The sequence below is a fragment of the Muscardinus avellanarius genome, assembly GCF_963383645.1.
Source record: "Muscardinus avellanarius genome assembly, chromosome: 4".
NCBI classification, from domain to species: Eukaryota; Metazoa; Chordata; class Mammalia; order Rodentia; family Gliridae; genus Muscardinus; species Muscardinus avellanarius.
In genome coordinates, this window is record NC_137789.1 from 147,111,313 (window position 1) to 147,137,457 (window position 26,145).

General features: G+C 36.3%; 1 protein-coding gene across 1 annotated transcript in view; it reads left to right on the forward strand.

The window, feature by feature from the left end:
• Positions 1–26,145, forward strand: part of ATRNL1 (attractin like 1) — a gene marked incomplete at both ends in the record, with an annotated part of 644,309 nt that overhangs the window by 236,497 nt on the left and 381,667 nt on the right. Inside the window, one exon of the mRNA XM_080694289.1 lies at positions 14,769–14,830. Coding sequence (XP_080550415.1) covers positions 14,769–14,830 — 62 coding nt within the window. The remainder of the gene's footprint in view (positions 1–14,768; positions 14,831–26,145) is intronic.

The window sequence follows — 26,145 nt, forward strand, 5'->3', positions numbered from 1 at the left end:
CTCTTCTCTCTTTGCTTGTATCAACAATGCTTTTATTATTGCCTTGATAGGTTTGCAGTCCTACTGCATGCAGTTATTTGATTTAGGTTGAGCTCTGCTAATTGACTGATCCAGGCTGAAGACCATCCAGGTGTCAGGGCCATGGCTTGGATTTGAGTCTGCTCCATGTCCATCCATACTGGACTCCAGATACAGGGGCCCATGTGGTAACAGATACAAAGCTAGTTGTATAGTGAAGCCCAACATAAGAAGGGTGAGAAAATATACCCAAGAAGGACAAGAATATTTACTCAAAGTCCAATTTTTTCCACTTTCTATAATATCTATTTCTTTAATCTTATTTAAATACCTTTGGTTTCCTTTCCTTTGAGCTAGAATATAGATGATTCTGATGTTTCTGGCCCACTTGTATTATTACCTTTTTTCTCATTTTGGGAAGAAATTAATGGAAGTTGAAGATTTAAATTTATAGAATTGTAAAAAAAAGAGTTTTTAAAGTAGCCCTTTTTTCATAATTACAAAATCAACAGTTCTTCAGTAACTTGCTATTCCAGCTATGGCCCAAGAGCTGATAATGGAATTCACGTTGCTCAGGATCCTGTCAGAAATGGAGAGTTTCAGACCTGTGCCCAGACCTGCTGAATCAGGATTTGCAATTTACTAGGATCCCCATGCCGTCAAAATGCACACTAGTTTTAGAACCATGTAGTTACAAAAACAAAAAGTAATGCATCATGCTGTTATTTTTAAATGTCAGTTGTGTATTTTGTTGATCATGTTCAGTGTTTTATATCCTTATTGACCCTCTGCTTCTTTTTATCAGTCACTGAGAGGGTTTGGGAAATATTTAGTTTATTTGGTGATTTGTTTCTTTCTTATTTCTACACTATCAGATTTTCTTCTCATTTTTTGAAGTTGTATTAGTTTGTGCGTCTACATTTATTTTGGCTAATAGTTCTCTGTATTTTGCTTTAATTTTTTTTTTTTTTTTTTTGGTGGTACTGGGTTCCTGGAAGCCCTTCTATCTCCGGGCTACACTCCCAGACCTATTTTTTTTTTTTTATATTTTTGAAACAGGGTCTCTTACGCCAGTGCGTCTGGCTTCGAACTTGCGCGATCCTCCTGTCTCCGCCTCCCAAGTGCGGGGATGACAAGCGTGCGCCACCACACCTGGCATTTTTGCTTTAATTTTTATGAAATAACCTTTTCATTTTTATTTTCTCTATATATTTTCTGCCAAACCAAATCTGTTCCAATTTCCCAAGTAGCCTTTTCATTCATTTGTCCTGGATGCTCATTTTTACATTCCATATTTCTTTTTCGTTTGCCCTTTCTTGCCTTAACCTTGCTAACTCTTACTTGTGTCTTTGTCTCAGGGCATGTAACCTTCTCTATGTCTAACTGCTTTGAATTACTCTTCTATTACAACAGATACATTCTCTGTATGATTTTATTGGTGCATTGTAATTAGACATCATAGTGAGATCCGAAGTGGTGCAGTTATATATGCTCGCATTACTTTTGTTTCCCTTCTGATGCCACCCCACCCCTGCAGTGTCTCGTGAGGTTGATGCCGATGTGTTCAAGTATGAGCATAGCATTGCTGTTCCTTCCTCAAACCTCCTTTCCCCCTCTCCTTTCCCCCTTCGCTATTCTACTTGTTTCTTCACGTATCTGAAGTCTCTTCTTCCCACCTCCATTTTTTCTCTATCTTCACATGTGAGAGAAAATATATGTCCCTTGAGTTTTCTAGACTGATGTGATCTCAGGATAATATTAGCTAGCTGCATCCTTTTTCCTACAAATGACATTATTTTGTTCTTTAGGGCTGAGTACATTCTTAATCTTATCACAGTTTATTATAATTATAGTTCCACTTATTTATCCCATATTATACCTTATACACCTTTACAGGATGAACTGTCTTTTACTTCTTTGTCCTTAGCACTTAGCAGAGGCAACTGAATGGATACTTTTAAAATTAAGAGTTGAGTAATGTGTTTCTCTTGAGGGAGAAATATCAGGATATATGATTTCTCCTGTTCTTTTTGAATAGTTTCAATATGTAATATGGGCAGTTTATTGATGTGATGAAGGATTTATCCCTCATATTTATTTAAATTTATAAAAGTTACATGAGCCTCTTAAAAAAAGAAAAGAAAACCCTGATTCTTTCTTATCCCAAAATGAAATATCATAGTGAATTTTGTTAAAATTCTTTGTAAGGCTCAGAAAGCACATATGGCTACCAGAAGAATGGGAAGTGTACTCTTATCATAAAGGTGATAGCTGTGAACAACATGAAAGAAAGAACAAGCCATCAAGCCTGCAGCGGGCAGATAGCTGTCGGTCCAGCAGTTCTTGCACGTGCTGCCTGGCACTGTGAACTGGGATGCCTTCTGTCGTTAACAAAGCCGCACCTCACTGTCTTGCCAGCCCCACCCGTAATTACTCACTCAAGACCCAAGTCCACCTGAGAAGTGTAGGTCAGCTGTCTCACCTGCCACTGCACCAGAGAGGTGGGAGCCCAATTTCATCTACAAAGGGCTTTTTGGCGTCCATACTGGAAAGTATGGGACTTGGATTCACTACTCCACTGAGAAAAAAAAAACAAAACATTAATTTTGTTGGATTAGGAGACATTTGCAGGTATCCCCAAATCAACAAGTATCCATAACCTTGATAAAAGTGTGTAAATATTTCATGATTAAGAATATGTGTAATTAGTTTTTATATTTTGAACCTAGCAAAGGTTTGACTAGGAAATTAGACAATTGCTATTAATGTAAGGAAAGAGACTCCCCTCACTGTGTTCTTACAATGTGTAATTAATTAATTTTGTACAAGGTAAATTGCATATAGTATTATTAACCGGTGCTAGTGTAATGCGAATATTCTTATCTGAGATTCTAGGTGACAATTGCTTGATTTCTCAGTGGCAGGAAATAATAGGATTAAAAACAGGTCTTACGCCAATTTCAATGTCAAACTCTCCTTTGACAACTAACAGATGGAATCAGAAGGGGTTTTCTGTTTTCAGTTTTGTTTTTTGAAGTTTCCATACTTCAGTTTCTTCCTACTTAAAGCTGAAGGCCATAATAGGGCCTCTCTTTACCAGTTTCTCTCGCTGGGTAGTGAATTACCCCAAATCCATCAGCTTGAAAAAATAACCATTTACTCCTGCATAGTTTCTGTGAGTTGAGAATCTGGACAGCAGTCAGCTGGGTCCTCTGTTCAATGTTTCACGAGGCTGTAATCATTGAGTCAGGAGGCCATAATCTCATTTGTAGCAGGAGATTAGCCCCTAGAAGCTGACCACCATTTTCTGCCAGGGGCCCAGCAAGACACTGTCTCTTTTAACTGTCTCTTAGATCTATTCAGATGAAGTCTGATATAATGTAATGGTCACCAGAGTAACTATTTTTTCTTGTATGTTTATTTGTGCCTTGTAATTGCACCCCACACACAGGCAGAGAGTAATAGGAATTCATGTGCACACGGCAGCTGGTGCGCTTCCTCCAGGCCCCACGCCCCTTTGCTTTTCTCTACTTGTTATTGAGATTGGTATTGATTCCATCGCTCTCACTAGATAATGTAACCCATTGTGAAAGTGAGTTCCCGTCACATTCACAGATCCACTTATGCCCTGGGTAGAAGAATTGTGGAGTGTGCATGCACCGTAGGGTGGGAAGGTTGGTCCATGTTAGAAGTCTTTCTACCACACTACCATGGAACGGTGAGACAATTAAAAAAGTTAACACATATAAAACAAAATGTGTAGGAAGTGGGTTAGAAGACCACCTACCACACTACCATGGAACAGTTAGGCAGATTAAAAAGGTAATGTATATAAAACGAAATGTATAGGAAGTGGTTAGTCAGTATTGCCCATTATGTCTTCAAATATTTTCCATTTTATTTTTCTTTGCAATTATGAGTCTTGGTTCAATTTGTCTGATCATACTTTTATTTCTATCAGATATAATATCTCTCAGGTTTTTTTTTTACATCTTTTTCTTCTCCCTCTATCCCTCTTTAATCTGGTCCTTTAATATATTAATCTGTTTTTCATATATCTACTTGTTCTACTCTGTATTTCATTTATTTTTAAATTTATTTCAACATTGTTCACATTTCTCTTATATATGTTAGTATACTTCTGAGGATAACTTTAAATTCTTGGTCAAATTTTTGGTCCAAGGAAGATTGGCTACAAACCCACCAAGTGCTATGCATGTGTGTCAGTATCACTACGAATGATATTGTGATGTGGAATATAACGCACCAGTGAATGTGTATATAAAAGAAAAGTAGCTTGAAGTGGAAGGCCAGCCACTAGTCTACATAAGAACCAATGGTTCACATGCTCTAGGAGAGGTTAAAAATCAGTCAAATGAAATTTTCAGAGTACTAGAAAATAGTTATTTTCAAACTTATAATTCAACACAAGGCATCTGTTCTAAAACCACTCGACTTTCACAGCCAGCTTACTTCTTAAATCTCCCATCTTCCCATTCTCCCTTTTTTTTTTTTTTTGGCACTTGGGATTGAGCCCAAGGGCATTCTACCCCGGGGTACACTCTCAGCCCTTTTAATTTTTTGTTTTGAAACCATCTTGCTAGGTTGCCGAGAGTTTCACTAGATTGCTGAAGCTGGTCTTGAACTTGTGATCCTCCTGTCTTTCTCTCCTAAACATTGGGATTCCAGGCATGTGTCACCGTGTTCAACTTTTTGGATGTTTAAGAGCAATCACAAAAGCTTACTTACTGTCAAAAAAATGCTGTCCATTGTCGTTGCTGAAGAACCTTTTTTAGGTCACTGGTTTAAAGAATATGTAGATGACATTTAGTACTGGTTCCTGCATATTAACATGGCATGGACAGCCGGGCGTGGTGACGCACACTTGTAATCCCCGCGCCTGGGAGGCAGAGACAGGAGGATCGTGCAGGTTCGAAGCCAGCCACGCGCGCTGGCTTAGGAGACCCTGTTTCCGAATAAAAAATGTAAAAATAGGTCTGGGAGTGTAGCCCGGATGTAGAAGGGCTTCCAGGAACCCCGGTACCACCAAAAACAACAACAACAATAACAAAAAACATGGCACCGACAAACTGAAATGCATCCAGGAAAGGTAAAGTAAATCTGGAAATTATATCATAAAAACAAGGTTGAAGGCATTGGAATTTTTACATAAAATGGAGTTTTAACTATTTCTGTGTATCTCTAGAGACCAAATAAAAATCAGTCAATAGATAATAACGGGGAAACATAGTGCAATTTAAGACAGAATTTCTATTGAATAGAATTGTCCTAAACGCTTACCCCATTCAGTGGTGAAACTCTCCACTTCCAAAGTGTAGGAGTGAAGGTTTTATTACATCCAGAAATACTGTAGAGAAGATACATGCTAATTGTTGGGATGCAGCGTTAAGTGCTATGCATTTGATTTGTGAATTTTCTTAGGAGAGACTTTGGCGTTCATTTCACTTGTGTCCTTTATTTTAGGTGGCAGTAGCTTTTCTAGGCAAGTCAAATCTGATGAAAGACATGCCCTTTGCGTATGAACATAATCATTTCAAATTTTTATTTTTTGAAATCTAGTAGATTATTGTAAATATATAGGTATTAATGAATATGGGATTTTTATATGTAATATATACACACAAAAATATCACAAATGTGTGTTCTGTCTTTAGAATTAGGGTCAACAAACATACATGCAAATTGGATTAACCTAATCTGAAATAGCTTGACTTAAATTATGTTTTACTGTTTATTTTTATTAAAATCAGATTTTTTTTCTTTTTACTTTTTTTTCCCTTTTGCTACTAGAAATTGAAAAAGGGGCATTCTGCCTCTGAGCTACAAACAACCCTTTCTTTTTGGGACAAGATCTTGCTAAGTTGCAAGTATTTGGACTTGTGATCCTCCTGTCTCAGTCCTTGAACTTGCAATCCTCCTGTCTCAGCCTCTTAAGTACCAGGACTATGGGTGTATGCTACTGTGCCTGGCTGAAATAGTTTTTTTTTTTTACTAAAATAGTTTTTATTAAAGTTGTACTATCAAATATGTTTTCATTTCTTACCTGCTTCCTGTCCTTTTCTTAATTTATCACTCCTAATTTTAATTTTACATTAATTAACTTAGTAAATAAAATATTACATTTTAAACAGGCAGTTATCATGGCATGCAAACTTTATGTAGTTAAAGATTGTGAAAATTACTGGTAAATTAAAAAGCCAGTTTTTTATTATTATTCTAGCAATATTGTTGCAAAAACCTACTAGTTGTATATATATTTTTTGATTTTGAAGAGTAAACACTAAACATCTTAGTTGAGGATTTTTTATTTTTTGTATTGTAACAAGTTTTTGATGACTAATTAGGCTTTTCTGTTACTTTCTGTTCTTGAATTATACATATTTTACTTGTTTACTTCTTATACAACAGTAAGTCTTTTGCTTACTAATGAAGTCCTAGGAATAAAATGATTGTGTTTTGTGTCAAATACATAATACTTTTGCCACAGTAGGTGATTTTAAGTAGGTGGCTATTTGTACACAGTTAATCAGATATTAATTTAGTCCTGGAGAGCCTCTGCTGTTTTAATGTGCTATTTTATCAATTTATGTATTTTGGAAAGCTGTTTTAATTTAATGTAAATTATTATAATTTAGAACAAACTTCTTTATTGTCCTGTATATTGTCAAACATTAGCATTCAATTTTCTTAAAAAATTCTCAGAGTTGTGACTCTGAGGCAAACAGCAATGCTGTGTAATAAATGTGCCAATAATCTGATGATTAAATAGGAATTTTTTGTTTGGAAATCTGGGAATTATGCAACTGGGTTGATTATCTTGAGTTTCTGAAATCAGATTTTATTTTGATAACACTTATTCTTTATGACTTATAATTCCATGCAAGAAAATCTTGACATATATTACAAGTGAAAAACCCATATATTACAATAGCTGCCGTGCTAATAACTTCAAAACCAGAAAGAATGCATTTAACTTAAGTACTTTGTATTCCCCAACAGCAGTGCTGCTCATCAACATTTATATATCACAGTTTAAATTAAATTAAATTAGATTGGATCTAAATTACCTGTTTCTGAGTAAATGGGACTTGGTAATTCACTGTTAAGTCAATCTGCAAAGTGATGTCATAATTTAAATTTGATTTTTTTTTGGTGAGGATGATGCTAAGAGTCTTCAGTTTTCAAATTCTAATTTTCAATCTACACTAGTGATATCCCCTTACTAATAATGGTTAAGCTGTGCAGAACTAAATAGAAAAAGAACTGAATCTTAATGCTGGTATTTCGCTTTTATCACAAATGTATTGCCATTTTCAACATAGAAGATGAGTCAGTTGAGCACAAAATAAGATGAAAAGTTACTGGTTAAGTAGGTAGTGAGGTAAAGAGGAAGTTTATCTTATGAGTATGGTTTGAAAAGTAAGGCTTATAATTAACTGACTTAATAAAATGTGCTTCTAAAATTAAAAATTACCCCATAGGTAATTACTTATTATTATATTATTTTAACTAATTATTATAACTGTTGCTAACTTCTCAATTATTATAAGCTAGAGGAATATATCATACATATTTTTAAAAATATGTATTTTTTTCTTTTAAGCTTCATTTATTTGGTCATTAAATCTAGGTTGGTATAGGTTCAAAAGTGGTAATGAAAATTGGTCAGTTTTAACTATTATATGAAATTTTATAACCATGCTAATTAAAGCAATAGTTTAAGTAATATAGAATAAGTAGTTAAAATATAGGAAGAAATGCAAATTTATGATGGTTACAAGATAAGGCAAACTATGTTAGGTACAAATGTTCTGGAAGTTGAAAGAAGACATCTCAAGTTTAAATTATAGCAGTGAGTGAAGTAGTGAAAACAGAGACCATATTGCTTATAAAGCTGGAAATATATATTATCTGTTTTTACAGAAAAAAATTGTTGACTCCTTAAAAATCCTATTATCTAATGTTGATTTAATGGTGTTCTTTATAAGGAATGAAATTGTTTGAATTAGATAAGATGGTACAAGAATAAAATATTATGAAATTGTGTTGTGAACAACTTCTTAAAATTTTCTATTTGTAAAGTACATCTAAGAGTTCCTTCATTTCTTTGTAGTAGAAAAATTTAAACGCCCAATTCTCCTTCAAAATTCAAACTGTAGAAAATTTGTTTTGACTTGAGAATGTATGTCCAGTTTTGAGACCTGCCATATTGTTACCTAATACAGAAAGAGGCAAGGGCCAATTTCTGAAGACTGTTATATTCTGTATTAAGGAAGTTGGACTCTAAATTAAAAGCAATAGAAAAACACTAAGGGAATTTAAACAAGGGCTCAAAGAAGTGTGAGGAAGAGAATTAATAGAAACCTCTTTCAGTGCAAAATTAAAAAAAAAAACAAAAGCATTTTTTGCCATCTGGGTGAAGAATGATCAGAGGGCTCTGAGATGGAAGACAAGATTTATTAAGCTTGTGTATTAAACTGGGAAGTGAAATATGAGGGTCTACATTAAGGTGTTTCTTTATAAGAATTTAAATCATTACTTTTTTTTTTTGGTGGTACTGGGGTACCACCTTCTACCTCCAGGCTACACTCCCAGACCTGTTTTTATATTTTATTTGGAGACAGGGTCCCTTAAGCTAGGGAGGCTGGCTTTGAACCTGTGCGATCCTCCTGTCTCCGCCTCCCAAGCGCAGGGATTACAAGCGTGCGCCACTCCTGGCAGAAATCATTACATTTTTAAACAGTATTCAAAGATTATAACCAAAGTCATTTGTTGCATGCTTATGCAGAATTGGCTAGTATCCTTATTTCTTATATTTTACTCCAGAAAAAAATGCTTCCTTTAGTTTTTATAAATCAACATATATATATCAGGAAAAAATATCATCTTAATCTTAGCCAGTTATACAGTTATAGCTAATTTAAGCCCCAGCTTTCTTATATTTATTTTTGTGGTAGTTTTTTGAATAAGTAATAATATAACCTAATAAGATCACAACTTGCTGGCCTAAAACCTAGCCCATTTCTCTTTTAAGGTATGGTTGGTTGACTAATTTCCATCATGTAACAATGGTCTTATGTCAGCATTTGAAGGACTTTAATCCAAAAGTGGTTTGGACGACCCTCTTTTTATCTTCAATTTGTTACATGAACTTGGTAACTTCAGCCCATCCCTTTATGTTATAATTTCATTTTTGCTTATCTCAAATATTATATCAGAGTTTATTATGTATGGCAAGTTGACATTTCTCACAAACATTTCAATTTATCCTTCATAAAATAAGGACACTTTTTCCTACATATTCTGACATTTGTGGTAAATATCAAGCGTCTAATCTACTTCTCTATTCAAGTGTACTTCATATAACTTTTTTCATCAAACTATAAAATTCAAATTATTGATCATCATTATTCATTCATGGAAAATATAGAGTATCTTAAATACAGCTACTACATCTTGAACATGTTTATAGTATGAACTTGAATTTAGATTCAAATGGACAGAGTGTATTATTATCTGTTATTGTAGTTTCAGCTGAGTTTTTTTTTTGGCATACTGCCTTATTATTATTTGTGGGTACTTTTAAACAGTTGGGGAAATGAAGGTATTGCAAAATTTTACCATCAATTGGTCTCTGGCTTTTGACTGTATTTCTTTGAATAATCACTGGATAATTTAAATAAAATCATCACAGAATAGAGAATTTTAAAGACGCATTTATAATGGCTAAAGTTTTGAAAACTTAAATGCTACTTGTATAAGCATGCCATCTTTCTCATGGAAATGACCACGGAACCAAAATAAAAAATGTTATTTGTAAAGAGCCATGTTCTAGCCATGATATTAGCCAAAAGAAATCTAAGTAGATATTTATAGATTTTATGGTCAGAAACACTCTCTACCCTGAGGTGATTCTCAGGGAAACTACAACTTCAGTATATTGTTGTCATTACTGATTCGTCTCGCTGTTCTTAAATGCTTCTAAATATTTTAATGTATTTGTTTTTCATAGTTAAAGAAATAATGTCTCAGGTAGTACCATTTAACTTAAAGTAGAATACTGTAATCTGCTCACATTTACCTTCTGAAAGAAAATAACAGAAATCAACATAGTTAAAATTGTCCATTGTTGAAATTAAGAAACTGAGGGGAAGGCAAAAAGGAGGATCGGGGAAGGAAATAGTTCGAATAATTTTCTATCCATATGTGTGAAAGGCGTCATTATAATGTCCCTAATATGGTCAGGGAGGGAGGGAAGGAATGGAGAAGGGGAGGAGGATAGGGAAAGAAGTTCACCAAGTGCTGTGTGCACATACGTTTATATCACTTTGAACTTTACTATGTTGTATAAGTATGATGCACCAATAAAAATAGATATAAAAGAATAACAAATATTTATCATCTGAAATTGGGAAGTACTCATTTACTCCATGAGTTATTTATATTAGAAATTCAAATAAGAATAAGTAATTTTTAATATTTCAATAGCACTTCTCCCTTATTTTCCTGGGTCTTAATAAGGGGATATGATACCCTTGTGCTAAATTTCGATCTGGAACTTATTCAGCAAATTTTAATTAAACACTGTGTTCTATATATGAGGTACTGTTCTAGGTACTAAAACAGTGCATGAACAATATGAGCATGGTAGCTCTTCTCAAAGAGCCTACATTTTAGTGAGAATTGTTTAATGATCAACTGACGAAATAAGGTAATTTGAGGTTGTTGTATCAAAAGGAAAAGATCCACACGGTATTGCAGAGTAAGGCGGGAGGCACCTACTTTAGATGAGTGTCTTTGAAAAGTGTGAGATCCGCACACAAGGTTTTTACCCGAATATGATGTTTGAATATAATGCACCAATAAAACAATTTAAAAGGAAAAAAATAAAAAAGAAGAATTTGATTTTATTTAGATTTATCTATACAGAAGATAAATAGATAAATAGATAAATAGATGGTGGATACACAATTTATAAATATTTCAAAGAAAATATTGTGGGAAAATGTACTAATATTTGTCTTGTGGAGGTATAAACTTCAGTTACATGAAAAGTACAGTCCATTTGACAGTAACAATGTGCCTATTCATACACAAACATTAGTATGTTTATATACACAAACACTCAAACATTGTAGAGAAAGATAAGATCTTTGGTCAACTGTGATAATAGCAAAAGAATGAAGCTGTCCATTAGAGTTGCAAAAAAAAAAAAAAAAGAAAGAAAAAGAAAAGTGTGAGATGCAAGGAAAGACCTTGATGAGGAGGAGCCAGCCTTGTAGAGACCACAGGCCAGACTCCTTAAGTGGCCTTCTCTTTCTTTGTGCTTGTTTGGCCTTCTGATTTCTTTGGAAGGGCCTGGGAAGTCCAGTTTCAAAGTGCTGGCATCTTGGACGTGCCTTCTCGCTGCGTCGTGGCATGGTAGAGGGCATCATACTGAGAGTAGGAGAGAGCCTGGGAACTCAAGGCTGGCTTTTTGTTCTTATAATGGCATTAATCTCCTCACTGGAATCCATCCTCATTGCGTCTTCAAACTGTAATTATTTCCACATACGATCGACATATGAATTTGAGAACTGTGTTTCCAACAGATGAACCTTGATGCATGTTTTCAAAAAAGAGCAAAAGGGAATCTAATTGAGTTAGTGTCCGCCTGGCCCTATTTACCAGTTCTACCAAATCATCCTTGAATCTGCTTTTCATTTCCAGAATCAATTCAGTCTCAGCTTTTTTTTTTTTTTTTTTTTTTTTTTTTTTTTTTGGTGGTACTGGGGTTCCTGGAAGCCCTTCTTCCTCCGGGCTACACTCCCAGACCTATTTTATATTTTTGAAACAGGGTCTCTTACGCCAGCACGGCTGGCTTTGAACCTGCGCGATCCTCCTGTCTCCGCCTCCCAAGCGCGGGGATTACAAGCGTGAGCCACCACGCCCGGCGACCAGTCTCAGCTTTTAAACCGTGTATCTGATGGTGAACTGCCAGAGACTGTAGTGGATGGCTTTGGTGTTGACTGATGAAAAGTGGTCTGGCCGGGCGTGGTGGCGCACACTTGTGATCTCCACGCTTGGGAGGCTGAGACAGGAGGATCACGCAGGCTCGAGCCAGCCTCCACTGGCTTAAGAGACCCTGTTTCCAAATAAAAAATATAAAATAGGTCTGGGAGTATAGCCAGGAGGTAGAAGGCCCCTGGGTTTCATCCCCAGTACCACCAAAAAGAATGACAATGGAGTCAACATGGCAGCTGGGGAGTGGGGAGGCCAGGAAGGAGAGAGATGTCTCTACTCCTGACATCCTTCCATCAGCACCTTGCTTTTATTGAGGGTTATAACCAAAACATTTTAAGATATTATTAATCACAGGAAATAACAAAGAAATCATGGGGTGAGTTAGGGAAGAACACCAAGGTAGTCACAGATGAATCAGGCAAGGAAAGGGTAAACAAGGAAGCCGTTGGTCTTTGCTTACCCATCAGGGTCCCTAGTTCTCCGTCCCATTTGGTCCTTGGAAGCTCACTGTGTGCAGTGAGCTGTGTGCAGTTCCACTTGGGTGGCCAGTCATGCCCCTCCCAAGCCAGACCAAGGTGACCTCAAAGCAGATGACTAACAATGCTACCAACAAGAGATGGTGTTTTTTTTCCTATGGTATTTCTTATAGAGTCTCGTGTGAAGAAACATGTAGGAGATTTGCACAGTGCATTACAGCACTGACGCTCTTGCTAAGTGGCCAGTAGCAGCTCAGCCTAAGGCCGTAGCACCCAGACAGTACACTGACTACAAACACTGGGCATGTTGTATCTCCTCAACATTACACTCAACATGGGCTAAGATTACTTCCTATGAAAATTTGTCTTCATCAAAATAATGTCTTTTGCCGGGCGTGGTGGCGCACGCTTGTAATCCCCGCGCTTTGGAGGCAGAGACAGGCGGATCGTGCAGGTTCAAAGCCAGCCTCGCTGTCTTAAGAGACCCTGTTTCCAAATTTAAAAAATATAAAATAGGTCTGGGAGTGTAGCCCGGAGGTAGAAGGGTGTCTAGGAACCCCAGTACCACCAAAAAAATATCTTTTGTTATGATTTGAAAATAATTATTATTAGAATATTATCTCATTAGTTCTTGATTTGTATATCTAGAATTCTCTTACCATGAATTTAAATTATTAAAGATAAGTTCCATTTCTGCCACAATTTGTGGATGACCACCTTGGGAGAAAACTCAAATGTCTCTTTTCCACTTTAAAATATGTTTTATTTTTCTTTAATCTTTAAAGATAGTTTCATGTGTAACCAATCTCCAATCCCAATTATCTTTCTTTGCTCTTTGTAAAAGTGTTTATAATTCTTCAGTTGCTCAGAGGCTTGTTGGAAATGAATGTTACTATATTTAAGCTTGCTTGTATATGCCAAAAAAGTTAACCACCTTCTTAACTGACTGTAATTCTTTATATTATGTAAGAAATAGGGCCGTAGCTCAGTGGTTGTATGCTTGCCTAGCATGTGCAATGCCCTGGGTTTGCTCACTAGCACTAAAAAGCAAAATGGAAATATTTAAATTTCTTGATTTGGAAAGCCACCGAAATTCCATAGTGTTCCTTCATTGCACTGAAACTTGCAACAATCATAGGGCCCATTTCCTTTGCTCTGCGATGACAGCTCTCCTCTGCCACCTTCCATTGTTGGAAATAGGTTATATTCTATATTTTGTCCAATATTTTAGTTGTTTGAATCTGGAGAGAATTCTCATCCTTATTTGTCTAATTTGAAAAGTGGAAATTCTGTTGTATTATTGAAAGATTTTTAAAAAAAAACATTATTAAAATAAAAATAGATATCAGTTCCCCAATGGTTCAGCTTCAGCTATATGGGAAAACTTGGGCTGACCATCTTATTTATACATAATATGAAAAGTTTAATCATTTGTTATTTTGTATGTTTTGTACACCAGATATTATTGTGAACAATGAATTTCTATTCTATTTTAAATTCCGATTAATTCAGTTCTTTAGCACCATGAGGTAGATGCTTTTATTACTACCATTTGCAAATAGGAAAATTGAGACACAAGCAATGTTCTAAAATATGCAAAGCTGTTTAGTGAGCTGTCCTTCAGAATTAGTTATATCTACTCATATGCTCCATTCTTACCCAGTACACTATATGATTATTCCTCCAGAAATGTCAGCTGAAACAGAGAACACTTTTAACTTATTTGGTAGTTTCACCTTTCATAATTCATTACTAGTAATGTGAAATCTGAAATTATGTGACATTTTATTCTTTGATGGTACATAACAAAATATTTGCATGAACAAGGATATAGAAAAAAATCCTTTCAGTTTCCTGTAATAGAGTTGAATTTTTGTTTTGTTTTTACAATGAATTATGTTATGTTAATTGAAAACTTGATCAGTGCTAGACGGAGAAACTCAGTTGCATATTTTAGTCAGAGATATTTAATCTGTCATAGCATTTCACGTAGAATTATTAATTCACATTCATGCGATAATTTTATAATAGTTTTTGACCACTTAAAACCATAGCCTGTACGAAGACCATCATTAGCTTGAATATGTTAGTTATTCCAGATAAAGTTTTCATGCCAGCCTTTATTTGATTTATAATATGGCGACTCCAGATGCCTTGACAACTTAGAAGTGAGTTACAATATCACGGCAGGTTTTGGAGAAGAACTTGGAGTCACTGAGTTTCATACTGTGTCTTACTTTGATTTTTCAGATTGCATTCTCACAACACAATACAATCATGGACCTTGTGCAGTTTTTCGTCACCTTCTTCAGGTAATTTGTTTTTATCGACTCTGAAATTGTTCAGGCCGTCAACCTGTTAGATAACTTATTAATTATTTCCCCTTAAAATCATTCTATGTCTTGAATATGTACATTTATATGCTGATATACCACAGAGTAGAGGAAGAAAATAATACTCCAGATGTACTTGTGTAAGATTAATTTACCGCTGTACCACTAAATGGGGCATGGGCTCAGAGGAAAGAGGACAGCGTTCTGTCCATGACACATCAAGAGGTAAAGCCTACTTTTAAATTAATGAAATGAAAGGTCCGCATACTATGTAAATTCAGCATACTAGAATTAAATCAATTTAATTCTTACATGATGATCATATGTGCTTAGCAACGTGCTAAAGTTGGGGTGAATAAGAAGTGTTCTCTGTCCTGAAGGAGTTTGTAATCTAGAAGCACCGTGAATGAAACTGAATTGCACAGCCTTCCCCAGAACATGACTTATAGTATCTATGGATGGTAGGATCCTCAGAATGTTAGTTAGGGTAGATATTGATGGGAAGGTTTCTGCAATTAAGTAACTTTGGAAAATGTTGCATATACTAAAGTTAAATTGGGCTTTTCTTTCATTTATTTTTTGTTGGTTTTCAACAACATTATATCTCAGGGCTTTTAATATGCTAATATACAACGAGTCTTTCTGAAAGAGAGGGCAGTGTCCTAGGAATTTCTCATAAAGTGAAAACTTTTTTTCAGGGAACATTTCTTTTCTTTTCCATGGGATGTCAGTAATGAAGCATGTTGTTGAGAGAAGAAGCTGAGTTTCATCAATACAGTATCTGTGTTGTGGGATGTTGGAGATGTTATTATTTTTAATAAACATTCTTATGGTTGTATGTAGCTCATGCTGGTCCTTAGGGTACCTTTGTGCAAATGAGACAAACATGACTCCTTCTGGCAGACACAGCCCACACCATGGCACACAAATTTGAAAACAGAGTGCAATATGTATATCTACTTCCACTTACCAATTTGGCTCATACCACTTATAAAGAACCTGTACAATTCAATCAATTCTTTTTTTTTTATAGTATGGGGCCAGGAGCATTCTACCTCTGAGCTATCCCCTCAACTATTTTATTTTTACCTTGAAGCAGGGTCTCACTAGGTTGGTGAGAGTCTCACTACTTGCTGAGGCCGTGTTGGAATCTGTGATCCTCCTGTCTCAGCCTCTCCAGTACTGTGTTTACAGGCATGCACCACCATTGAGTTGTGCCCAGCTTAACTCAGTTCTTGAAACTAGCACATGAGGCACTTTCTTAAAATGCCAGTTAATCATTTTCTTATCGGTTATCTTCTCCATATTTCCATACAGTATTTGAATTCCTATGACGTTGCCACAGGAGTCTGCAAATATTTTCTGTTAAAGTCCAGAAAGTAAATATTTCAAGACTCATAATCTATCTAGTCTCTGTTGCATCTATGTAACATTCCTTCTATGGTACTAAGTCAGCCAGAGTCAATATTAAAACCAATGGGAGTGGCAGTGATCCAACAAAACTTTATTTTAAAACATCTGGCGGGCTGCATTTGGCCTGTGGAAATGATTTGCACAACCGTTGATCTAGCTTATGCCTGAGCGCTTTTAATGACCGGAAACTCACTGTCTCCTGAGGTAGCATTTTCTATCATCAGATAACTAATTGTTCTTTATAATTGAGTTGAAATCTGTCTCCCTATAATATCTCTTCTAATTTACCCACAGGGCCCAAACATAACATGCCCAATCTCTCATCTCCACTTACAGCCCTTCAGATTTTTAAATTCTTTTCTTCAGTTGACATATATATTCCCCATTCATTGATCCACAGTCTTTTGCCCAAACCTTTTGCAGTGTTGGTCATTTTTCTCTGAAAAAAAAAAATTACGTCCGTGTTTCTGAAAATTTGTTAATCTTCAGAAGTAATATTATAAACATATTTATCAGTGGAATTTTATTCATATTTTAAATTTATCTCTAAATGAAATTTGAAGAGCATCTTAAATATATGTATGTTTCCTGACATTATACTTCAGAATATAAATGAATTTTAAGGCTATTAGCAAAGTTACAAGGTATTTTTAGAAAATGCAAGATGTTACAACTGAATAAGCATTAGACGCATTAAAATGAAATGACTTTTTGATGCTGAATAGTACGGCTAGAAAGATACTGAAAAGTTCAGCTACGTGTGAAAATTCACAAAATTGAATATATATGTAAATTATTAAAATGTTTAGGGTTTTATTTTAAGCCTTTAGATTTGTGTGCATATTTAAGTTCAATAGTCCTTTTATTAAGCAAAAGAAAGCTAGTATTAATGTGTACCACATCTGTTTATTAGGCTGTCATCATGAACAGAGTGAAATAAAATATTCTAATAATTGTGTGAGATCAGATATGTTTGATGGGCCCTTTGTCATTTAAATTTCTCCCAGGAATGAAATGTAAATTAGATAATTTAAAAATCATTTCATTGTTAAGAAAAAAAAAACATGGACAGAATGTCTTAGAGTTTATTAATTATTTATTTTCTTAGAAGGCCACTGCTAAGTTTGAAAAGAGAGTTTTAAAGAGGTTAGCGTGTAGGGGTGCCCTTCAGTCAGGCCACCATTTCTGCAGATTCCTGTTTCTAACCTAGTTTTGGGGCTAGCAGAGGTGAGGAAATGTGTAGCTTTCAGTTTTATCAGTTCTATGGGGGCCAGTTCTCAAACTCTGTGCAAGTTTTTTGCCTTTATATTGTACATAGTTCTAGTGGTGAACATAATTGGGCCAGCACTAGGGAGATCATTTATAGATACAGCTTGGCCCTGATGTTGGCTTTTTGTGCCATCTTAAGTAGGTCACCTAGCTTCTCTACATCCCAGTCCTTTCATACACAGAATTAAAATGTTCTTGCTCATCGTTAGGGTTTGTGATATAATATAGCAAATGATGACAACTGATGGGAATTATTTTTTACAGAGATTTTTCTGTTGTGTAAAATGGAAAAGTAAATATGTTTGAATCTCAGAGGTTTAATTTTTTTATTTTAAAGAAATAAGTTAAATGGAGCTGTAGTAGGATTTTAATGATGGTGTCACTAGAGGAGATCTGAGAATTTCCTGGAGAGGAGACCTTGATCAGCTTAGGTTCCTGATGCATGTGATGAAAAGGAATTTTAGCAAGCATCAGTCAGAGACACAGATGGATTTATTTATGAAAGATGATACACACTTAAGGGATTATACCATGGCATTCTTTGCTTAATGTATTTATTACATGACCCGATTAACAGTATATACGGTAATTTTTAAATGGATAATTTTTTGATAACTCTTAAGATTTACATATTTCCCACAAATTTGGCAATGATAGCCCTGGGACTAGAACTACCTTGGGCATGGACAGGCCTGGGAAAGTAGGCAGAATTAAAACTATGTTTCCTCTTCTTTCCATTTGTCTCCTTTTTACTTGTCATTTTATTTCTTCTGTCGTACTTCTGTGGCACTAATTTTCATGATACCACTAGGCATACTTATTGGGTGGCCCAGGTGGGACAGTTTCAGAGGTTGCCACTTGGTCTTTCCTGCTGTGAGTCATTTTACTCTAAGGCCACTCTAAGGCTAAGGACATCCTAGAGTGATGACTCCAACTACCCTGTACTTTTATTCTAATCATACCCTTATGGACTGAGAACGTCATCACTGGTTGGATTCATAGACACAGTTGGCCCAGTATGAACCACAGTTTGCTATTTGCCTCCCTCACTCTCACAACCCAACACTAATCAGAGGCCATGATGAGATTTGATTCATGAGTATTTGTGTCATTTCTGACCTCAGGTCCAACAATACTCAAAATAATTGTTTATTTTCCTTGAACTTTGTACACACCCACACATATACCTGGGTATATCTCAAGTATATGGCTTTAAGTTCTTTCAGAGATCATTTTATGAAATTTTCAAGATGTTTCAGGGTTCCTTCTCCTTTTGACCCAGCCACCTGTTTGGTCAGTGGATTCTGTAGGTGAAAAATAAGTCTTGGATACTGAATAGAGTAGCATGAGTGTCTCTTGGAACAACCACCCTCAGCATCCCTTTCCTCCATTCTTCCTTGAAAGGAAACAAGATCCTAAATATTAGCACCACTGTTGGCTGCCTACCTCTTTTGCCCTTCAGGAAGCCATGTGTCTTGGTCAACATTCTTACTGATGTAAAACTAAAGAGCTGACCACATAGCTTGGAGGACAAAGATTTATTTGCTCACAGGCTGGAGATTTTAAAGGTTCAGTCCATGTCATGCCAGGTCTGCAGAACTCAAGGCATGGAGGCAGGAAATAGAGAGGAGAGTACAAGGCTCTGTTCTCACATCCTTGCAGCTGGAAGCAGAGAGCAAGCATGGGGAGGAGTGACCTTATAGAATCCCCAAGGAGACACCCCAAGAGCCCCCTTAGCAACCAGGCCCCACTTCTAACATTGCTTCCTTTTGCCCATGAGGGCTAGGAGGATATTCCAAACTTAAACTATTACACTACACCTCACTAGTTATCTTTACAACTCTCTGTGGACCAGTTCGCTTGTCAGCTCCTATGTCCTTTTTAATCTAATTATGGTAATCGTTGTTCCTAGTTTGTAGCAGTAAGGCCAGTTTAAAACGTCCGCCCTCTGACACCTTGTCTGCCAGTGCCCATCACTTCATGGTAATTGACAAACCTGGCCCTGAGACTGAATTTCCTATATTCAGTCCTGGTCTACAAAAGAAAGCCAACACTAAGCTGCTTTGTGATGCTAGTGCCCCTCTCATCAGCATATTCCTATTGACCCTGGTGAATGGTGAGGCCTCTTGGCCCTCCCGTGGAACTCAACTGCGTGGTAGTTCTTCTGACCTTATATATCCACTCCAGTATATTTTCCATCTTTGGCTTTTTTAATCCTTTCTAATCCATATGCCAGAGCAACTTGGACATTTCCATTTCACTTTGTATTGGCCATTGCTTTTTCCAGGATTCTAAGGGTCACTCCAGAAACAAGTTTGTATCATCCTCTGGAATCCTCAGTTGGGCATTACATCTCCTATCATCCTGAAAATATGCACCAAAGTCAATGAATCTTTGTCTGTCTTATCTGCTGTTCCATCTTCCATCTTAGTCAAATACCCAAACCCAAATATGTCCATACTCCCATAGCTCCTGTTAATAAATGCTTGCTAATTGATAGTTCTTGCTGCTCCTCAAGTCTACAATCTGTTTCCTCTCTTATCATATCATATGGGTTATTCTCTGCTTGAACCCTGGTTATTGGTCTGGCAGCCCAGCAAGGAAGTGGTGGTGGCCGCTTGTGAGGGAGCACCAGTGACCTCAGAGAGAAGAGAGCACTCAGTTTCTGTCAGCATGGCAGAGTGCTGGTTAGTACTAGGGAGGCACTTGAGCAGCATCAGCATCAGCATCAGCATCAGCATCCCCAGAAGCTTCCATCTAGATATTCTAGTGTCAGCCATGGTCTTTGCCATTGCCTAACAGAACTGCCTGCTTTGAGCATTCTGTCATCTCTTGAGCTTTGAAACTTTAACAGTTAGTTCCTTAGTCTGCTACTTATCCATGATGGCTCTTCCACGGTCAGAAATGAAAAGCCAAGAGACCTTCTGGCTCTTATATTTAGCTAGTAATTTTTGTTAGGCCTCCCATTTCTCAGTTTCTTTCTGAAAGTATCAATACAACATAAAAACAATAAGCCAACTCTACTCTTTTCGAAGTCATTTCCCCATCATTTATCATAGTACGTAGCAGATTTTCCTTCATCTGGACCTTTTTGCAGGACTCCACTGATGAAATCTTCAGCAGTTTAAACCTTCTGCCAGGGACTGGCTGTGCTCTACCTAACAACATGGGTGCTTTTCTCTTAGCCTGCCAAGCTCTGAGTGACCTTCACATCCCCATCTTACCTCTTTATGACTCAGACCATGAGTCCATGGAGAAGCACACACCAAAATGGAATTAGAGAAGCAATAAATATATTAGGAAGGCTCCTGAGAGGGAAAGCTCAGGAGGGAGCAAAGGAGATAATTGGGAGGCTTTCAGATCACAGCAATTGACCTCCTTTTGTAAAGAAGAGGAAAATGAAGTAGGAGAAGGAGAAGAAGGAGAAGGAAGGAGGAAGAAGCTGAGTGAAAGAGCCTGGGAGTGCAGTTAGTTCTAAGATTGTTCAGTGAGAACAGTGGAGTGTCCTTTAGCACAAATCACCCATTAGGAGAGTCTTGATTTCCAAGGAATGGGCCTGTCTTGATATTTCTGTCATACACATTGATCAAGAACAGGCTAGGGCAAGAGTGGTTTCAGCAGAGCACAGTGGTTCTTTTCAGGATTCAGAAGCAGGAGCCACAGTTAGAGATTAGAAAGGTAAATTTCACTAGTTGGCTCAATGGCATTTTCTCATTGGAAGGTTGGTAGAACTGACCTGTAAAACTCTATAAGTTTGTTAAGGCCTTTAAATTTATTATTATATGAATTTTATTGATAAATCTTTCAATTTAGTTACTTTTCATATTTATGAGTCTACTCAGGTATTGTTTTTTCCCTTAACATAGTTTGTAATTGATTTCCTTTAGGAAATTGTTTAATTTTCAAGTGTACTGGCATAAATTTTCAATATTAATATTCTAAACTTGCTCCTTTTTCATTGCAAATTTTGCCCATTTTTCCTCTTTCTTTTATTTCTTGATAAGCTGTGCACAAATTTTTGCAGTGTCAGGGAGTCTTAGCAGAAAGGATGAGACATTATTTTCTCCTGGTTCTCACTAATGCTTATTATAAACCACAGGGATTTTTTAAAAAAACTATAGCCATCTTAGTGTGGGTGTAACAGAACAAGAGATATGAACATAATTTGGAGGAATTTGAAAGGTTTAAGTCAGGAGTGGTGACATATACTTGTAAACCTAGTCCTCGAGAAGCTGAGACAGGAGAATCTCAGATTTGCAGCCAGCCTCAGCAACTTTGCAAGACTCTGTTTTAAATTTAAAAAAAATCAAATAGGGATGGGTGTGTAGCTCAGAGGTAGAATGCCTCTGAGTTCAATCTCCAGTACCACAAAATTAATTAATCAGTTAATTAATCAAAATAAATAAAAGGAAAGGTTTAGGTAGAGGAATCTAAAGAACGCAGAAGCAAATAAACAGTATGAATTAAGCAGTGGAGAAACAAAACCAAAAAGCAACCTGAGGTGACCGCGGAAATGACCATGCCCACGATGGATCGATGCAAAGTTAACACAGTGAAGAAGGTTGCCAGAAAGAAGACACTTAATCATGTCCTAATAGGATATTTTGAAAGAGAAAAACGAAGAAATTCACGTCCCTAGAGGACGAGAAGTAAGCCTGTATCATTAATAATGAGAGTGCCTACGTCAAAGCGGCATAACCCAGAAGTGGCATTTGGCATAAAGTTCAAAAAAGAACAAGAAATATAATAGAGCATTGTAGGCAGAGAGCACTGTGCAGGGTGGAAATAAACAAGAGTCTTCGTTTTCAAAAGTGAGAGTGTGATAACGAATATGTTAATGGCAGTAGGACATAAAGATTCCACTTTAATCAAATGGAAACAGTTCGTGACTTTTTACTGTATTGGAGGTTCACTCTGAAATGGTCTCCATGGCTTTATTGTGGAAGAAGCTAGAACTAAGTCTCGACTCCTCCTATAAATCAAAGTATTTAATGCGGTGGGAATAAACGAGTGATAATGCAGAGTTTATTACAATTTAGATAAAGCAGTAATTCTAATATGCAAATGTGAGGTCTGGATCACTAAAGGCAGAAACAGACTTCTCTGAGTCACCGCAGTAACTTCACACTTTGACCAGATACTGCTTAACACCTGGAGGCCAACATGCCTTACCTGAACATTACTGTCATGGCAGTCAGCCTTTCCTTTCCAAAATTATCCAGTTTAGGATAGGTATCACTATTTCTGTTTATCTGAGAGATGGAGAGAGGTGGATTGTTACTTTTTTTGGCATCTACCAATAATACTTTCATGACAAACACATGTTTGTATAGTTTTGCACAAACATAAGTTTTCATTGTTCCAGGATACATACCTGAAAATGGGATTACTGGGTCATAGAGGAAGTATATGTGCATCTTTATAATACCTGCTGCCATGTTTCAGTGTGACTTGCCATTTCCCATTGATATAAGCATGGCAGGGGGTTTCCAATTTTTCCACATCTCCAAGAGTGATTGGTCCTCTCAGAAATTTTAAAGCCCTTCTGATAGATGTGTGATGGATGGTATCTTGTTTTGATTTTCATTTTCACTTCCCTAATGGCTAATGACATTGAATATCTTTTTACACATTTAGTAACTATTCTTTTATCTTCTTGAGGAAATCCTTTTCAAATCCTTGCCCATCTTTTGTTTTTGATTACTGTTGAGTTTTGAATGTTCTTTATATATTCTGGATATGACTTTCTTGCCATATATGTTATTTGCAAATATTACTCATAGTCTAAATTGTTTTTCTCTTTCACTTAATATCTTTCATAGAAAAATATTTAATTTTGATTTAATCCAATAAATTTTTATTGGTTTTGCTTTTCAAGTTAGAGCTGAGGACTCTGTTCAACTTGAGTATATATACATTTTCTTTTTAAGAGTTTAAATGCTAGTTATTGAACTCAGGGCATTGCACATACTAGGCAAGCATTTTTCCACTGAGCTATATCTAAGCACAAGTTTTATATTTTATATTTATTTGTTTATTTTTCTGATAGCAGTATAACCCAAAATTCATTATTTTTCTGTGGAATTCCAATGGGTTTAGCATAATTTATTGAAAATACTGGTCTTTCTCCTTTCAAATGCCTTTGAAAGATTGTCAAAATCAATTAACTATACATAGGGTTGCAGCCTTAGGACATGTATAAATATCCATCTCTCACTGAATTCAACTATAAAACCAGAATAAAATGCACAGGTAGCTATTTGCTATTTAATTCAGCAGGTAGAGCAGGAAACAGCACCTGGACTTGAAATACAACTGAACAATTTAGACGTTTACCACTTTCTTTCCCATCTAGTATTCCCTGACCAGGACGGAAGGCAATTTAAATACTGAAAGCAGTACTGTGGTATAGATAGAGAAGAATCCTCTACTTCTGGCCAGGAAACTCTGAAACAAAAAAGCGAGGAGACTCGCTCCCATCTTTAAAATCTTTCCCTTAGTTCACATGTGTAGGCAGTTCCACAGAATAAACAATGGCAGCAACAACAATGGCAAAGAACTGCAAGCTGTAAGAACCAAAGCGTAAAGGAGTGAATCACCTATAAATGGCGGAGCTGTGGTTACAGAGGGGCCTGTAAACACCACCACCTTCTCTCTTTTGTCCTCCCAACACAGGAGACTGTACAATTATGAAAGTGGAATGTTTCTGGGTGGAGAATAGGAAAGCAAAGCCCAGGGAAGCAGAGAGGGCCTGGGAGATAACAGAGAGAGAAAAAGACATTCCATGAAGTTGTCTGTGAACTCCTGGGCTGATCGCCCCCCTCCCCGCAGCTGCACAAGTGAAGACCTGAGACCTGATTCCCATTAGCAAAGCAAAGAATTTGAGATTTGAACTCATTTTGTGAAGAGAATTCCAGACTTGTTGTGCAGGCTCAAAGAACACTGCAGAAGTTTGGGATACACTGCTGCCTCAGCCTACAGATGGTTGATATGTCTTAGAGAGTGTCAACCTTAGAGGATATAAACAAAATCTCAGTCCCTCTATAAAGTCAATGAAGCACAAGAGAGATGAGTTAAAAGAAACATTCTTAAATTTTATTGCCAAGTCAAGGACTGCCTATCAACATTTATTGCTTTTAAAAAAGCTTTATCAGAGTGGGACAAAGTCATGCATGCCTGGAATGCCAATACTTGGGAGGCTGAGACAGGATGATTGTATGTTCATGACCAGCCGTAGCAACTTTGCAAACCTTCCAGCAACTTTGTAAGACCCTGTTTCAAAAATAAAGAATAAAAAGGGCTGGGGGTATAGCTTGAAGGTAGAATGCCTCTGGGTTTAATCACCAGTAAAACAAACACACACACACACACACACACACCAGGTCAGGTATAAGGTCTGTTAGCTATGCATATGGAAAAAAGTGACATTGATCCCTGCCTCATATTAAATATAAAAATAAATTCTAGGAGAAAAAAGAAAACAAGTTTCTAAAAGATAATGTAGAAATTCTACTCCAAAACCTTAGAATAGGGAAAATTTCTTAAAAGGACACATAAAGCACTTTCACAAAATTAGGCTACAGAAAAACTAACAAGTTTTATGACTAGAAGACACCATTGACATGAAAATATAAGCCACACAATGGCATAAAATATTTGCAACCTATATACAATAAAAAGGGCTTTTACTCACAATATATCCCTCATTTATTTATTTATTATTATTTTTTAATAATTAAATTTTTTTTATTTCCTCATTTAAATCAATAAAAATATCCTGAAAAGTCAACCTGTCCCCCCAAAAAGGGCAGAGGACTGATCTGTACCTTTCATAAAATGATATCCAAGTGGCCAAAAAAATATGGAAATGTGCTTAACTTCATTTTATTGGGAACTTAAAGCTGTACTGTAAAGCTACTATATCCTCACTAAAGCAGCTTAAAAAGAAAAAGATAGTTAATACCAAGTACTGGAGAGGATATGGAACTATTAACACTACTGCTACACTGAACGTGAGTGGAAACATCTCGAAAGTCTTCTGAAGTCAATGTGACATTATATTCTAAAGTCGAATCAACATACACCCATGGCTCACCAACTACATCTTACCAAAAGCCATGTGAAGAGAATTTAATAAGTATGTTTTACGTAGCCCAAACCTAGAAGTACCCCAAATGCTCACTTTAAAAATATTAAGGGAATTTTGTAATTAGAACTTTTATCTAAACATCAAAAGCTCTGCTTCAAAGCATTTAAATATAGAAAGGGATACTACATTGAATTTGGTCGTTTCTTTCTTGCAAATCTGGAAGAATAAGATGTTATTCATGTAGGTTATTTATAATAGGAATCAACCAGGAAGATCTTCCTTATAAGGTATTCTTAATCTTTCTACTATCTTTGGGAATAGTCTGTTTTCTGTAAAAAAAAAAAATAAAGAGTTGAGAAAGGATGGAAGAGTTAGTTTGGGGCATATTAATTGAGTTGTGTTTCCATGTGTTTTACACGGTGATATCTGTAGTGAAATGTATGGGTTCATTCTGAGCCTTCCTTTAATTCCTTTCACATGGGAATGCAGCAGCCTTTGAGCATGAGTGGGATTGATCCCTCTC